Source organism: Peromyscus leucopus, chromosome 4, assembly GCF_004664715.2.
Source record: "Peromyscus leucopus breed LL Stock chromosome 4, UCI_PerLeu_2.1, whole genome shotgun sequence".
Taxonomy (NCBI): domain Eukaryota; kingdom Metazoa; phylum Chordata; class Mammalia; order Rodentia; family Cricetidae; genus Peromyscus; species Peromyscus leucopus.
Genome location: NC_051066.1, coordinates 146237176 through 146254061, shown reverse-complemented (window position 1 = coordinate 146254061; position 16886 = coordinate 146237176). Strand labels below are relative to the sequence as shown.

At 44.5% G+C, this 16886-nt stretch overlaps 1 protein-coding gene across 5 annotated transcripts in view; it reads right to left on the bottom strand.

Moving 5' to 3' along the window:
* Rtel1 (regulator of telomere elongation helicase 1) overlaps nucleotides 1-12818 on the bottom strand; it is a 33025-nt gene extending 20207 nt beyond the window's left edge. For all 5 annotated transcript variants that reach the window (XM_028885248.2, XM_037205489.1, XM_028885251.2 and 2 more), the window contains exons 1-8: nucleotides 12667-12818; nucleotides 11426-11677; nucleotides 10099-10294; nucleotides 9517-9610; nucleotides 8907-8988; nucleotides 8607-8667; nucleotides 4045-4120; nucleotides 2085-2169 (exon numbers count right to left, since the gene is read on the bottom strand). In XM_028885248.2, the coding sequence (XP_028741081.1) occupies nucleotides 2085-2169; nucleotides 4045-4120; nucleotides 8607-8667; nucleotides 8907-8988; nucleotides 9517-9610; nucleotides 10099-10294; nucleotides 11426-11527 (696 nt within the window). In that variant the 5' untranslated portion in view covers nucleotides 11528-11677; nucleotides 12667-12818. The remainder of the gene's footprint in view (nucleotides 1-2084; nucleotides 2170-4044; nucleotides 4121-8606; nucleotides 8668-8906; nucleotides 8989-9516; nucleotides 9611-10098; nucleotides 10295-11425; nucleotides 11678-12666) is intronic.
* Between the last annotated feature and the right edge of the window lie 4068 nt (nucleotides 12819-16886).

Below are 16886 nucleotides of genomic sequence, written 5' to 3'. Positions count from 1 at the left end.
GAGATTACAGGGGTACATTACTATGTTCAGCATCACAGCTGGATTTTGTTTGTTTTTTTTTTAAAGATTTATTTTTATTAGCCAGGCAGTGGTGGTGCACACCTTTAATCCCAGCACTTGGGAGGCAGAAGCAGGTGGATCTCTGTTCCAAAAATTTAAAAAAATTACCAAAACCAAATAAATAAATAAAGTCTCAACTTACTCTGAAGCTGCATAGACCTCCCCTATTCCTTCAAGAACTTTCAGTTTCAGCCTTTGCATTTAGACATGCATAGTGAGGACTAAAACTCATTTTTTCCAAAAGAATATCCACCTATTCCAGGACCATGTTTTGAAAATAAGATAAAAACTACAAATGTCTATTCCCCACTGAATTCCTTTGGTGTGTATGTCAAAACCCTACACTGCAGTACTGAGCTCACTAACCACTACTCCACTGAGCTATAAGCACAAATTTGCCATTCTGGATTTTGCAATGATTACTAACCTAGTTCTTTAAAACTGTCATGCTGAGGGCAGCAAGATACCTCAGCAGGTACCATCCACTGGAGCCTTCTGTCTGTCTACTCCCCCACTCCAGACACAAAAACCCAAGCTGTATAAGAGATACCGGGGATTCCCAAAGAGTACCACCATGCCCGGTGCATGAATTATTTTTGAATTCCTGGTATCCAGAGAAGTGCTTGGCAACGAAGCTCAAAAGAAGCTGTTGAGTAAATTAATAAAGACAAAAAAAATGTGGAAAAAACACACACACACTGTAAGTTCTTGATGATTACTTACCACAAGGATTAGAAGCAAGATGGCCATCAAGTTATTTCACTACAAGTTACTGAACACATGGAGTATATCCTAAGCTATGGGAGCCAAGAATGTTAACAGAGTGCTTGCCTAACATGCGTGAAGCCTTGGGTTTTATACCCAACATTACATAAAACAGACCTAGTGGTACATGCCTACAGTTGTAGCCCTCAGGAGGGTAGAGGTAGGAGAATAAAAAGTTCCTCAGCCATATATCCTCAGGTTAGAAGTCAACCTGAGATACATTTGACCCCATGTTAAAAAAAAAAATCCTAGCTTTAGGACCAACAAGAAGGTTCAGTGGGTAGAGGCACTTGCTGTCAAGTAAGACAACCTCAGTTCAATTTCTGGGACTCTGCCGGGGCGGTGGTGGCACACACCTTTAATCCCAGCACTTGAGAGGCAGAGGCAGGCAGATCTCTGTGAGTTCGAGGCCAGCCTGCGCTATAGAGCGAGATCCAGAAAAGGCGCAAAGCTACACAGAGAAACCATGTCTCGAAAAAAACAAAACAAAACAAAAACCAAAAAAAAAAAAAATTCTGGGATTCATATGGTACATATGGTAGAAGGGAGAAGTTCTGATTTCCACATACACAACACACATGTATTCGTGCACACACATAAACTAACTAAATTTTATATATAAATAAATATATATAAACATAAATATATAAATAAATATATAAAAATTTTGAGGGTTTTTTTTTTCTTTTTTCTTTTTATTTCTTTTAAGACAGGGTTTCTCTGTACAACAGCTTTGGCTGTCCTGGAACTCTCTTTGTAGACCAGGCTGTCCTTGAACTCATGAGATCCACTTGCCTCTGCCTCCTGAGTGCAAGGATTAAAGGTGTGTGCTGCCACTGCTCAGCCATAATTTAAAACTTTTAAGAAAGAGAAAAAATTCTAACTATGTTAAATGAAACGAGTAGTACACAAAAAGATGGCCAGACAAACATACAAAATATCAGGGCGGACAAAAATGCTCAAGTTTCCTGAGTCGTCTGCACTTCCCGTGATCTGATCAGTGACTGAGCTGAACCATCAGGACCAAGAGTAAGCAAATCCTGGGCTCTTCTCAGTGTAGTCAGCCTGCCTATGCCCAGGTAGCTTAGAATGATGAACCCATTTCTCTAGCTTATTCATAGCTGCATCTGTACAGGTCAATAATGGAAAAGAGGCCTCCTCCCCACATTTGCTCTCTGAAGACCTAACAAACAAAAGCTCAGGTAGTCACTCCAAAGCCCAGGGACAACCCTGGACATAAGTAATCACCAACTCCTCACCTTAGCATCCAACAAGTAATTGTATGGCATAAAGATGATGTCAGCTTGCTGCTTCATGTTTCGAGAAAGGTAGTATGGGCACACTCTGGATATAAAAGGAGACATAAGACCCTGTAAGTCCCTTCACAGGGGATATGCAAAAGGTGCAACCATTACATGAACCACTGTGCCCTCTGATAAAGGAGAAACCTCTCTTTCTGTACACAGAGCATCAAAGAAATTGGTACCTGGGATAAAAAATTTGATGGTGTTGGGCTTGGTGGTACACATCTTTATTCCTAGCACTAATGAGGCAGAAGTAAGATCTCTGATCAGGCCAAACTGATCTTAAAAATGAGTTCTGGATCACACAGTTCTGGGCCACACAGTGAGACTGTTTCAAAAAACAAACAAGCAAACAAGCAAACAACTTCAAAACTTGATGGGATCAGGGAAATGTCTCAGCAAGTAAATCACTTGCCATACAAACCTGGTAAGCTCAGTTCGATTCTTAGAATCTACATAAAGTTCAAAAAAGAGAACCAATTCTACAAAACTGTCCTCTGACACCCACACCAACCATACATACATACACACACAAATAATAATGGGCTGAGAATGTAACTGAGTTAGTAGAATGTTTGTCTGATGTGTACAGCACTGGGTTCAATCCCCAGTATCATATAAGCCCAACCTAGTGGTGCATGCACCACCTGAACACTCAAAACTTGAAAGCAAAAAGATCAGCTCAAGGTCATCAGGCTAGGGACTTGGCTCAGTGAGTAAAGTACTTGCCATATAAGCATGAAGAACATAGTCCAGATCCCCAAAATCCATATAAAGCCAGAAATTATAACTTCAGAGAGATAGGAGGCAGACAGGACAATTCTTGTAAGTTCTTGAGCCAGTTAGCCTGGCATACTCAATGATAACAAGAGATTCTATTTTAAGGTAGAAAGCAAGAACCAACACCCAAGGGTGTACACCTACACATACCATACAAATACACAAAAATTTAAAAATAGGGGGTCATCTTGGTCACACAGTGAGCTCAAAGCCAGCCTTTTATTTATCTGCCTAAATAAAAAATAAGAACAAAACCAGGAAAGTCTCCAAAAAAAATCAAAATCTAGCCCCATTCTTGGGCACAGGTCACCAGAAACAAAAAACAGAAATATAAGAAATACAAGAAAGAAAAGAATAAATAAATAAATAAATAAATGAATGAATGAATGAAGGAAGGAAGGAAGGAAGGAAGAGAGGGGGGAGGGAGGGAAGGAGAGTGGGAGGAAGAAAGGAAGGGAAGGATGTAAGTAAGTTAGTTTGGTTTCTCCTTGGTATAACAAAGTCTCAAGTTTCAATCTGTTTTTCTTTTTTGCAGTAATAGGAAGGGAACCCCAGGGCCTCGTAGAAATCAGGCAAGAACTACATACAGCCTTGGCTGTTGAAGTTTTTACTATTACCACTTCAATCTACAAAGCTACTAAAGTCATAGATGGATAAGCAGGCTTGGCAGTGCACACCTATGATCCCAACCCATGAGAGGTAGAGGCAAGAGGACCAGTTCAGGGTCATTCTCAGTTATGTAGCAAATCTTGGAAGTCAGCATGGACTATATGAGACTCTGTCTCAAATAAAACAAACAAAACCCCATAGATTTGCTATCCTCAGAAGGAAGGGAGTTAAGCTTCATATATCCACAAAGAAAGCCATCCACGGTGCACTAAGTCAGAGAGCATTTGGAGAATAAGCACAAACAAAACTGTGCTTGTACACACACAGACACTGTTCACAATGGTCATCCTGGAGTGGGCTAAGAGACAGGGAACAGGAGCTGATTTCATATTTTTCACTTTATATTCCTCAGAACTGCTTAAATTCTTTTTACATTATTAGTTTCATAAAAAGAAAAGCAAATGTATTGTGCTTCCTTTATCAAGGAAGGATAAAACAGCCATGGCCTCATGGGGAGAGGTCTCACTTGTGTTTGCTTCCATTCTTGACAAGGTCTTCAATGTCCAGGATGGGGGTGGCCAACTCCTGCTCCAGGCTTTTCTCTGCAGGTAAGATACAGAGTAAGCACACATGCTCAAAGACCCCGAGAGACACCCTAGAAAAAGAGCTCCTGTGAGGCTGGTAACACAGTGTTCTGCTACCTTTGGACTTATCAGAAAGAATCCTTACCAAGTAGACCAAGTCCCCACCAGGAGAGACCACAACCTGAAGTGATCTCAAGAGAGCCCTATTCTGTACTTGGGAGTCAGGTACCAGTCTAAGATACCAATACCTCCCAAGGTTCTAAGCAGCTGTCTACTCCTGGACATCCCAAAACAGGACAGGAAAGGCTTTATAAGGCCCCCTGAGGTAGAGTGGGACAGAGCAGCCCAGACTTACAGCTTTTCATCATCATTCACAGAGCATACAAAATAAGCTGGGCATGGTGAAGCACAACTTTAATCCCAGCACTCTGGAGGCAGAGGCAGGCAGATCTCTGTGAGTTTGAGGCCAGCCTGGTTTAAAGAGTGAGTTCCAAGATAGTTAGGGCTGTTACACAAAGAAACTCTGTCTCGAAAAAACAATAATAATAATAATAATAATAATAATAATAATAATAATAATACCACTCGCTCTAGCTTTCTACCAATCAGTGGACTCAGATTGGCACCAAAAGGAAAGCTTGCACCTCAAATGCCATAGCAGGGCACGCAGGCAGAGCCTACCCAGTTCAACTTGTAGTCCATTCGATTCCTTACAAGAGCAGCTCAAGAATAGGCACCATCTGTGCTGGCTACAAGGCACAAGGCAGAAAGGCCCTTAAGGACTACACTGTCCTAACACAACTCCCCAACCAGAAACTACTGGAATGCCTTAGGAAGTGACTGCCAACTATGGAGCAGCCATATATGGAACCCAGCAAACCTCCCCACAGCTCCCAGCTCTACTTCCTACTGTGTCCATTTCATGCCCAAACCAGGTATCAGGCTCCCTCTCTGAAGTTAGAACTAAGGCCCATCTCTCAGCTGCAGAGGCTAAAACACAGACACACACACAACCACAACCAGTGGAGCCCCAGGAATAGCAGGGCTAATAAGAAAAGAAGACCATACCCCTCAGCAGTACCATAAACAGATCAGCTATTCAGCTCACACTGTAGCAGAGACCCAGTCTGCCATGTTTTCTACAGAGATAAGGAAGGGACACCTGTAAAGGGACAGAAAAGAGAAGTAGGGCAAGAAGACAGAGGTAGAGAAGATGACAAGAGTTGTTCCAGAACTGTTTCTGAGTAACTCCTAGGTGGAGATGGCTTGCCATCTTCCTCCCAGGTCCTTTTGCAATGCCACACTGGCGGCACTCCAGCTCTTTACCACCTTCCTTTCTCACCAACAACACAAGCCTTTTTTGCTGCCTAGTTTTATGTCAACTTGATACAAGTTAGAGTCATTTGGAAGAGAGAACTTCAATTGAGAAAATGCTCCACCAGATTGGCCTGAGGACAAAGATAGATGTGGAGGAGAGCCCAACTTACTGTGGGTGGTGTCACCCCTAGGCTGGTGTTCCTGGTTATTATAAGAAAACAAGACAAGTAAGCCACAGGAAGCAATCAGTGAGCAGCACCCCTCCACAGCCTCTGCTTCAGTTCCAGCCTCCAGGGCCCTGACTTGAGTTTCCTACCCTGCTTCCCTGAATGATGTACTACAAATTGTAAGATAAAATAAACCCTAAGATACCTTCCTCTTGAACCCCCATGAAGTTGCATCCTATTCCAAAGACAGGCAACACTGGCCAGTTAGAACAGAGACAAGCAGGTTTGCAGATAAGTAATCACCCAAAAGGCCAAGCAGTGAGACAACCAAAGCTAAGTGTAGAAGGAGCTGGTTTGTAACTCATAAAACTAAGCCCAGAAGCCTAAGAAGATAAACAGATGTCAGAGCTGTTAAACCAAGAAGAATGGTCCTTTCTGTCATAGGAACATAGGTCCCTGAGGAAGGAGTTGATAGCACAGGGCCACTGCTGTGGTCAAAATCCCTCATCCCTCAGGACCTGTGAAGGAGAAGGACAATGTAGATGAGGGCTAGGAAAATGAAGCTTATAGGATCAAAGTGCTGACTTGGACAGTGTGGAAAACTGGCTAGGGCTGTTCCCACAGGAGCTATACCAGAATCCTCTGACATAATGCAAAGGAACACTTACATCTACCTCCTTTGCCAGGAGTATGAATGGAGGTAGCCAGGATGAAGCAGAGAGAATGAGCGAATCAAGTAAACACAAGCCATGGAATAGGTAAGGGCAGAACCAGATGGGAGGGCTGTAAGCAGAGAGATGGACAAGGTGAGAAGACAGTACTTCTAGGGCTAGAGATGTGGTTCAGCTGTTAGAACTCCTCTCTAGTATACAAAAAACTGTGGGGGCTGGAGAGATGGCTCAGAGGTTAAGAGCACTGACTGCTCTTCCAGAGGTCCTGAGTTCAATTCCCAGCAACCACATGGTGGCTCACAACCATCCATAATGAGATCTGGTGCCCTCTTCTGGCCTGCAGTCATATATGCTGTATACAAAATAAATACATAAATCTTTAAAAAAAAAAACCAAAAAACTGTGGATTAATCCCCAGCATTGCATAAGCCAGCGATGCTGGCACATGCCTATAATCTCAGTACTTGGAAGGTAGAAACAGGAAGACCAGAAGTTCAAGTTCATCCTTGGCTACAAAGCAAGTTCAAAGCCAGCCTTAGCTATTTGAGATGCTGTCAAAATAGAAAAAGAGAGGAACTGTTAAGATGATTTGAAGGTTAAGAGTATTTGCTGCTACTATAAGAATCAGTTTAGATCCCAGTACCCACTGAAATCAATCAGTTCACAACCACCTCTAACTCCAGCTCCAGAGGATATAATGCCCACATCTGGCTAGGTACCCACATTCATGTGTGCATATATGTACACTGACATACACATACTCTTTTAAAAAAAGGGGGGGGGCATGCTGGATAGATGGCTCAGCAGTTAAGAGAACTGGCTGCTATCCAGAGGTTCCAGGGTGGCTCACAACTGTCAGTAACTCCAATTCAGGGGATCCAATGACCTCTTCTTAACTTTGCAGACATCAGGCACTCAAGTGATACACAGACACACATGAAAGCAAAACATCATAAACATTAAAAAAAGAGGAGGAAGAGGAGGAGGAAGAGGAGAAAGAAAGAAAAGAAAAGAGAAAGAAAGAAAGAAAGAAAGAAAGAAAGAAAGAAAGAAAGAAAGAAAGAAAGAAAGAAAGAAAAGAAAGAAAGAAGAAAGAAAAGAAAAGAAAGGACACCACCCAGGAAACCCAACACGCATGGAAGAACTTACTTAGGTTAGTCAGTAGTCTCCCACCAGGAGACAGGAGCAGTGTCCAGAGACTATCCATAACCAGGCTACTGCAGAAATGGTTGGTGTTGTCTGTACATATCTTCCTGTTTCACACAGATCCCTGATATATAGGCTTGAGGACTTCCAGGAGGTCCTCCCTCTAGTTAGCTAACAAGGACAGGTAATGACAACTCTGATCATGGAGAATTTCTAAAATGGTCACCAGGCCCAGACTCACAGTATCCAGATCAGAAACCTGAGGGCTGGCACAGGTACACATCCGTATCTCAGGACTGGACAATCACACATTCAGATGACTAAGAGTCTTCAGTGACAGCAAACCAAAAAACAAAGCAAGCAGGAAGGACGAAAGCTGAGGTGCTCACCACAGAGTCATGTCATATCTTAGCTCTCCAAGAGGCTCAGAACAAAGATGCTGGGTGATGGGAGACCCTCCCCCAAGCTCAGGCTTCTGGCTAGATCAGCAACAGATGTAAAGGCCTCAATTCTAGTGCCCTGGGCACTCAATAGGCATCAAAGAAGACAGTAGCCCTCAGATCATCAAAGCCTTAAAAGTGCTCCAGAGCCACATCACCTGAGCCCTCCTACCTAATGTGGGAATCTCAGCCTCAACACTTTGGCAAGAAATAAAAGGAACTTTAATCCTTAGAGGCTGAAGCCCTTGGCCATGCAGCCAGTTATGCAAATGTATGACCCCTCAGGTTACAGAAAACAGCATAAGAAGCTTGTCTTGTCACAAGCCAGAAAATGAATAAGAGGGAAGGGACAAACCCAGGGGAAGAAAGGTAAGTTCAACTCTCATAATTGTCAACTGAACAACTTATAGAAGACTCAGTATCCTAGTTCTTCGGGAGACTGGTCAAAGGCCACCTCTGTCAGGCAAAGACTAGGCTCCCAGAGGGAAAGCAGGTACTCAATATCAATTTTGTTTGAACAGGTCACCTGATGATGAGAGCCATTCCTGAGTGAGGGTTCCTGGACTACAGGAGCTCTTCTCCATATAATACCAATGCAGGCAACCCCTCATGTCTGAAAGGCAGTACCCAGGTACATAGCCATACTCTGTCCCACAGGGTAAACTAGACAGGTTGTAGTGCTACTAAACTCAAGAAGGCTGCACAAGCCTCACCCATACTCTGACAACAGGCAGCAGGAACGGCTTTAAGTATTTGGTCTTACCTTCTACATTGTTGTAGAAATGGCAGGAGCGACTTGCTACCTTCTTGCGGCATAAATGGATCTGTAAGAGGAAAGATAAAGTGCTCACCTGGAATGGAATGGAAATGGTCCACATGTGGCCCTCAGCCCTCACCAGCAACTTCCCTATGCCTATCTTCCCTGTGTTCTCTAAGCCCTGAACCAGCCCAGCAGGGAGCACAGTGGTCAGGATTAGTATCTGTTGGAGCACAATTCTGGATTCTAAGATCCAGGCACCACTCAACCAATAGAATCACGGAGACTGAGTGCCCCAAAGCCCACCTGCATGTGGTTACTCTCCTGCTTCTTCACTTCAGGGTGAATACACAGCTGCTCCCGGGAGCCCAGCACACACACCTTGGGCCTGACAAATGAAAGAATGGAAGAGTCAAGAAGGAGCTGCCTCAGAACACGCAGATTACAATGTGGCCCAGCAGCATGAGCTGTCTGGAGACACATGGGAGCACACAGCAAACTTAGGGAACAAAGGAAACAAAAAGGTTAGAATGTGGTAGGTAAGGCAAGAAAAACTGGACAGAGCAACCTATTGTACAAATTCTTTCACATGGGAGCCATAGCAAGATATCAAAACTCAGTTGGATTTTGTCAAAGGGCAGATTCTTCTTCTATCATGAACAAAGCTGCCTTGAGGAGCCAAAGCTAATCCTAACCACAGGCAACATGACAGCCCTGCAAGAAGCCCAGAGTTCAAGAACAAGGACAGCCATAAGCTCAACGTTCAAAGATGCTTTCTCATAAGTAATGTATGTCAAAACCCAGCCAGTCTTCACTTCCAATATACTACACACATACACTCAGTTGGCTATAAAAACAGCTCCAAACCAAGATCATTATGCAGATCATCTCTGGAGGTGTGAATATGCTGACATACCGGTAGGAAGTATTCCGAAGCTCACTGATGACCTGAGTTAGCTGTGAGTGCGTTCTAGAAGCATAGATGATCTTTGGGATGTCTGTGTAGCAAGCTGCATAAACATAACGAAAGAGGGTAGCTGTGAGGCAATATCTTCATGTGTATTTATATATGCAGCACTGAGTTAACCTAGCCTTGCAGGCATCCACAAATCTGACAGTAGACATTGTGGGTTGCTGTGGTACCCTAATTCCAGGAAAAAAAGCTCTGACCCCAGGTATATACCCAGAATGGTGAGTATGGATGATACAAAATTCTCCTTTCTTAAATTCTGTTTCAGAGACAGTGGAAGCCTAAGTGAACTGGCCCTGTCCCAGGCTCTATCCCTTCCCTATCATCCACACAGAAGGCCAGGAGAGATGGGGGATAAGAGTCACCTATCGGAGCTGGGGGTAGTGGTGCACGCCTTTAATCCCAGCACTCGGGAGGCAGAGCCAGGCAGATCTCTGTGAGTTCAAGGCCAGCCTGGGCTACAGAGTTCCAGGAAAGGCACAAAGCTACACAGAGAAACCCTGGGGCGGGGGTGGGTGGGGGTGTCACCTATCGGGTCTCCACTGGTAGCAGCAGCATTCCAGGATGACAAAGACCGACTGGCAAAGAGTTCACCTTGAACTCTCTCAGCAATCTTTAGGGAAGAAACAGAATCACGGAGATGTTCCCGCCAGGCCAATGTAGTGCAGAGGAGGCAGAGCGTCTTCCCAGTGCCTGTGGGGCTCTCTAGGATGCCATTCACTCCCTAAATGGAGTCAGCAACAAGGAGAGGAAAAGTAGGGTATGTGGAGAAATGGGGAAAAGTGAGATGACTCTTAGGCCCAGCCCACAACTAGAGGACATAAATTAGTTTGTGACATTTTCCACTTTTGCCCTAAAAGCCATAGGTTAAGCCTGCCCTCATTAGCCATGTATGGTGGTACACACCTTTAATTCCTTGCCTCTGCCTTCCAAGCAGAGGGGAGGCAGAGGCAAGTGGATCTCTGTAAGTTCGAGACCAGGCTGGTCTACATAGTAAGCTGTAGAACAGCCAGGGCTATGTAAAGAGACCATGTCTCAGAAAACAAACAAGCATACAAAAAAAGACTGCCCTCATTAGCAAAATAATTTCAGAGTATTACCCAAAATCTGACAGCATATTTCAGCCTAATATAAATAGTTAGATGACTAATTAGGTGTCAAGTTTAAAATAGGAAACTGTTCTGCAATTCTGGGTCCAGCCGTTCACCCTACCTAAACAGAATTTGATGCCCTATATTCCAGATATCAGATGGGAACCTGAAGAAGACATCTGAGGAAAAGGTGATTAGAATACAAGATGGCACCTCAAGAAACTCAGTGAAAGTTATCTTCCCCCCATACTCCTAATAGTGAAAGATTTTTATTTTAATGTCTCAAACAAAAAAAGTCAACCATAGTGATACATGCCTTTAATCCCAGCACTCCAAAGGCAGAGACAGACAGATCTCTGTGACTTGGAGGCTAGCCTGGCTTATCCAGGACAGTTAGACCCTGCCTCAAAAAAAAAAAAAAAAAAGTAAAAGAAAAATCAAAGATTTTTTTCACAGTGGGAGCTAGGTTTTCCCACCCTCTGAGTAACACTCCTCCAGACCCTAAATGATAGTCACTCCCATCCACTGGACTCAGCACAAGCACCATCTACTCAGAAAGGGCATCAAAGCTATCATTACCTGGAATTCTCTCTTTTGTTTACTTGTTAGAGTCTCCCTTAACATAACCAGAAGCTCTAGTGACCAAAAAATGCAGACAGAGCCTTTCTGGAATGGATGAGGGTAGAGGTATAATAGGGGTCTGCTGAAGGTACACCCTCATTGTCCCCTCCCTACAAGAAATGTCTTGGGCTCTGTAGCTTTACCTTCTGGAGACATTCTAGCACCTTGATCATGTACTCCTGTTGACATTGGTAGGGCTGGAAAGGGAAATCCACTGTCACACCATTCAGGACTACCCTGGGCATATCAGCCAATATTCAAGAGGACACAGTGCTGGGCCAAGATGCAGGCTGTTTGGGTCTGTCAGACAAATCCCTCTGAACATCTCAGGGTTTCAGCCACTCCAGGTAAGTGCTAGCAACATGTGGCACCAGTTTTCTCTCTGCAGGAATTCCCTACAACACAGACAAGGAAAAGAGAAGCCTTTGTAGGCACAGGCTACACCAATCATTTTAGGAAGTTATTCCTGTGAAGGTCAGAAAGCCTGTTATTTCTTATCAAAAGGAGTTTAGAGCAGGTCATGGTGGCACACGCCTTTAATCCCAGCACTTGGAAAGCAGAGGTAGGGGCATCTCTCTGAGTTCCAAGCCAGCCTGGTCTACATAGTGAGTTCCAGAAAAACCAGGGTTATACAGAGACCCTGTATATTAAAAAAAAAAAAAAAAAAAAATCAAAGGCGCTTGGAGAAGTAAAGGTAAGAGCTGGATGATCTCCTGACTCACACAATTCAAACCTACTCTGAAAAAAAAATCTATTTATCAAAACAACAGGCACATGAATAAGAACAGGCACAGTCTACATGCTCTACCCGAAACTCTTCACAAGAAGTCTGCGACTAAGATCCTGGCAGCATCCCTCGTGGCCTGGGCCAGCACACTGAAGCATGGAATGCCTCCTGCCTCTGAAGCTCTTAAGATTGGGCCCGTTCGCCATTCAGTCCAGATGGACACCCAAGTGCGGAAGTAGCGAGACAGGCCAGGTGTGGTGGCACATGCCTTTGATCCCAGCACTCGGGAGGGTTCCAGGCTGGTCTACATAGAATTCCAGGATAGCCAGGGCTATGTAGATACCCTGTCTCAAGGCCGGGGGGTGGGTGGAGGTGGCAAAACAGAATCATGGTATGTAAAGCCGTGCAGCCCTTGGAAAGTCATTCATCTTCTCCAGACCTCCGGGTGCACTCTTAAGATGGGACTGACAGGCGAGTGTATATCCTCCGCCTTAGAGATAGCCGCCTCTAGCTAGACTCTATTGGGAGGAAGAGCCCCCCCCCCGCCCCAGAATGCACCGCGGCCGCTCCAGAACCGGCGCTAGCGTGGTCTAAGACCTTCCAAAGACTGCTCAGATAAAACTGCCAGTGGCAGGGCCTGAGTGACTCCCAGCTCACTTGTCTCGGTGGGGGTGCCTTTCAGAATCCGGGTCTCGAGGGAATCAAACAACCATGAGGACGCCTATCCACTGTCCTCCGCAGTCCGCTGATTAGAACTTCGCGGGCTGATTCGAGGATTGCCGCTAATCACTGCACTTCCGCCGCCTCCCTTCCGGTCCTCTGCTTTGCTATCCGGGAGGAAACCGTTCCCCAACCTCTGGGCCCGCAGCTTCTTCTGCCTCTAGACGCCCGCGCGCGGATTTCGCGTTGCGGACCTGGCCCTATCTCTGTATTCTAGCCGGAGCACTTGCAATTGTCTAGAATCTCGCATGTCTCCCACTTCTGCATCGTGAGCTCGATCTTCTGTCGTCTACTAGCTCACTTAGCCACGCCACCACCATTGTCCACACAACTACACAGATCCTAGCTTTCTCATGGTTACTGACCTCGCCTCACAAGAGGCATCTTTTCACAGCTGGAGTATAATTCTATCGTTTTTATATAAAATCCATAAATGGCTGTATCTTGTGAGTCCTCACTACCTTCTCTCTCACTTACACTGGGTCCAGCTTATTTTCCAATCATCCTCCACCCAACTCCCAACAGTCAGGGTAAGTACTCTAAATCTCCAGCACCTAGCACTAGTTGACAGTCAACCAGGAGCTCCAGGGGAGAGAGAGCAGCATGAGGGCAGTCCTGACATCAGAGATGTTTGTTTGTTTCTGGCAACCCCAATATGTGCCAAAAGGCACCAGAAAAAAATTGATGTTTCAATGGTTGTCCGCTGCCAGTAGACACTTGTTTTGGGGCTTTTCTTTGGCTCTCTTTAATACCCAGGTAGTTTCCCACAGATATGCTCATACTCATGCATGTAAGAACATATTTACAGAACACTATGACACATCTGTACACTGCCAGTAGACACTTGTTTCAGTCTTTCAGACCCTCAGCTGTCACTGGGAAATTGTCGATTAGGGCGCCATACACACTGGGATGGACACCAAGCACAGACAAAACTTCCTGGGATACTAGTGGAGCTGAGGCCTGAATTGATTCATGTGTCACCTGGGTTCATAGCAAGGCAAGTCTAGCTCCACAGCATATAGATAGTTACTTTGAGGCAACATGAAAAACTTCCAATGAAACCATTCTGGCAGGAATGAATACATTCTAAAGAGATCCTTCTGATATTCCCTTTGACTATCCAATTATTTAAACAATGGGCCACCAAGAAATTGGAATTTTCCAGGAAAGGAATGAAAAGAATGAAGTGGTACCAGCTGAAGAAGGGACTTGTCTTAGGGAAAGAGATTTTTTTTATTTTTTTATTTTACAATACCATTCAGTTCTACATATCAGCCACGGGGTCCGCTGTTCTCCCCGCTCCCACCCCCTCCCCTTACCCCCCCACTCCCCATTCCCACCTCCTCCAGGGCAAAGCCTCCCCTGAGGACTGCGATCAACCTGGTAGACTCAGTCCAGGCAGGTCCAGTCCCCTCCTCCCAGCCTGAGCCAAGTGTCCCTGCATAAGTTCCAGGTTTCAAACAGCCAACTCATGCAATGAGCACAGGCCTTGGTCCCACTGCCTAGTTGCCTCCCAAACTGATCAAGCCAATCAACTGTCTCACCTATTCAGAGGGCCTGATCCAGCTGGGGGTCCCTCAGCCTTTGGTTCATAGTTCATGTGTTTCCATTCATTTGGCTATTTTTTTCAATAATTGAGTAAAACTGAAATTTATTATAAGCCACAGTCGTCCTAGGGACCTCCATGCTATATATATAGCCTCCATGGTTCTGTGGGCTGTGGTCTGGTTGTTCTTTATTTTATATCTAGAATCCACTTATGAGTGAGTACATACCATGACTGTCTTTCTGGGTTTGCGTTACCTCACTCAGGATGATTTTTTCTAGTTCCAAGGGAAAGAGATTTTACACAGTTATGCCAACTTGTCAGACCACTCTGCCTGAGAGACTGAAGCCAGGACAATGATGGCTAGGACCCAAGACTGCTTAGTAATCATACCTCTTGTCCTCTAAATAATCCTAAACCTTATGTCAGAACCCTGAAGATCACCTGAGAGATCTTCATTGTTCCTCTGCTTAATGTTGCCACATTGAAGAAATCTTTTTCTGCTTTTACTATTGCATTGTCTACTTAATTGATGTATTTAGAACCAGTTGTTAAGCACATATTATTAGGGCTGCTAGAGCCCATGCTCTGATTCTAATAACTCTAGTAACAAATCATGTGAAAGCTATTCTCCTGAATCTAACCTGAGAGATGAGGGAGTAAACTGAAGCAGGATATAGCAAGTCTTACACAGGATGCTAAGGAATCTCAACCAAGTCAATAAACTTGGATTTAGTGTCTGCTTTGGCAGACTCCAAGGGGTTCTCTGTGGACAAAATATTCTCAATCACAGGGTAGATGTAAATCAACCACATATAAGATTGTGATAAGTATAAAGAAAGGAAATAATAATGAAGGTGCTCCCTTGGCTAGAGGCCAGAAAAGGCTTCCATGAAGACTGTTCTGGGGATAGTATGAGAAAGACCATGTTGCTGGCTCTGGGACTCTGAAAGGTGACTGGGACATAACAAACCTTCCAGAGAGTAAAAAGCTCAAAGAGACTCATAAGAACAGACTAAAGATAAGTTAATCTAAACACTCCCACTCTGTTCAGGAGTATACTGATGCCTGCCTTGAGGTCTAGGAGACTGGAAATAACTAACTGAATGGATCCACCAGCATCTGTCTCCAGGAGCCTCCTCATTGCTAGCAGCTGCAAAGTACCAGGACTCTGGTACACCTCTCCTGTCCTCTTTTGTCTGATGTATTCCAAGCCTCAGCACATAACAGGTGTTTTAAAGGTGCTGTTGAATGACTGAATATCCTCTGAAATGCAGAACTCCTCCTAGAGGTTCACTATTACTCAGATAAGTAAAGAGTTCTGATCTGTAAACTCCTAGTCCGAGAGTAACATCCCAAAAGCAGCAGCTCATGAACTTTCTTCAGTTGACCTTGGTGAGAACTCAAGGTCTGCTCCCAAACATGGCACCATACTGAGGCAAACATTTAATATGCTGACTGTACATAGTATTTTCCTTACTATGTGCCTGACACTGTGCCAGGAACAAACAACACAGCTGGTCTGTGGGGTTCAGACAAAGATAGAAGTTCATGAGAAGGCGCGCCCAAGGTGAGATTGTGGCAATACAGTCCTGTGAACCTGCCTTGGTGTGTGCTCTTCTATCTGCAAGAGAAGACTGGAAGGTCGAGAGGGTTATTTCTCTTCATCTCAGCCACTGAGTTTCAGCCTCTGGATCTGAGTCCATCTAAAGGATACTACAGTACCCAGGTGTAGGTGCACTAACTAATCTAGAAGACATGGTAGTTTCCACTAGGATCAAGGCCACTTTTGGGAATAAATTTGTGAGTTTCTCTCTTCTTCCAAGTCCCTTCCAAAGCAGAATTCCAATGATAGTGTGCACACAGAAGAACTGTGCTTTCTGTGTGTGAATGAGCTTGATATTTCTTCTCTTTTCCTTTCAAGACAGGGTTTCTCTGTGCAACAGTCCTAGTTGTCCTGGAACTCGATTTGTAGACCAGGCTGGCCTTGAACTCACAGAGATTCCAAGTGCTGGGATTAAAGGTGTGCGCCACCAGCGCCTGGTGAGCTTGGTGTTTACATAACGAAGTACCACAAGTAAACAGCTCAAGACAATCTCTAGTACACTCTCCTCCATCTTTTGGGGTCTGGCATCATAGCTTCATCTTACATGAAGATGTAGAAGCTCAGAGAGGTCAGAAACTCTCCCTCCAATAGAGAATGCTAAATAGAGACGCCAAAGCTGGTGCTGAGACCTGACTCTAACTCACACCAAAGCCCTGTTCTAGGCCTCATGTATCAGGCCTGGACTTCTGTCTGGAGAGTCTGAAGGCAAACCTATATCCAGGTTATTCATGTTGGCAGCATTTGCTTCTGGTGATTTTGGTTCTAAGGTCTTGCTGACTACAAGATGGAAACAGTTTTCATATCTTTGCTACTTGACTTTATAATAAGAACTGTCTTCCCTGATTTGAAAGTGCTCCTGTTAAGGTTGGAGAGATGGCTCAGTGGTCAAGAGCACTTGTTGCTCTTTTTTTTTTTTTTTTTTTTTTTTTTTACTTGTTGCTCTTAAAGAAGACAAGAATTCTGTTCCAAGCATCCACACTGGGCAGATCACAACCACAACTT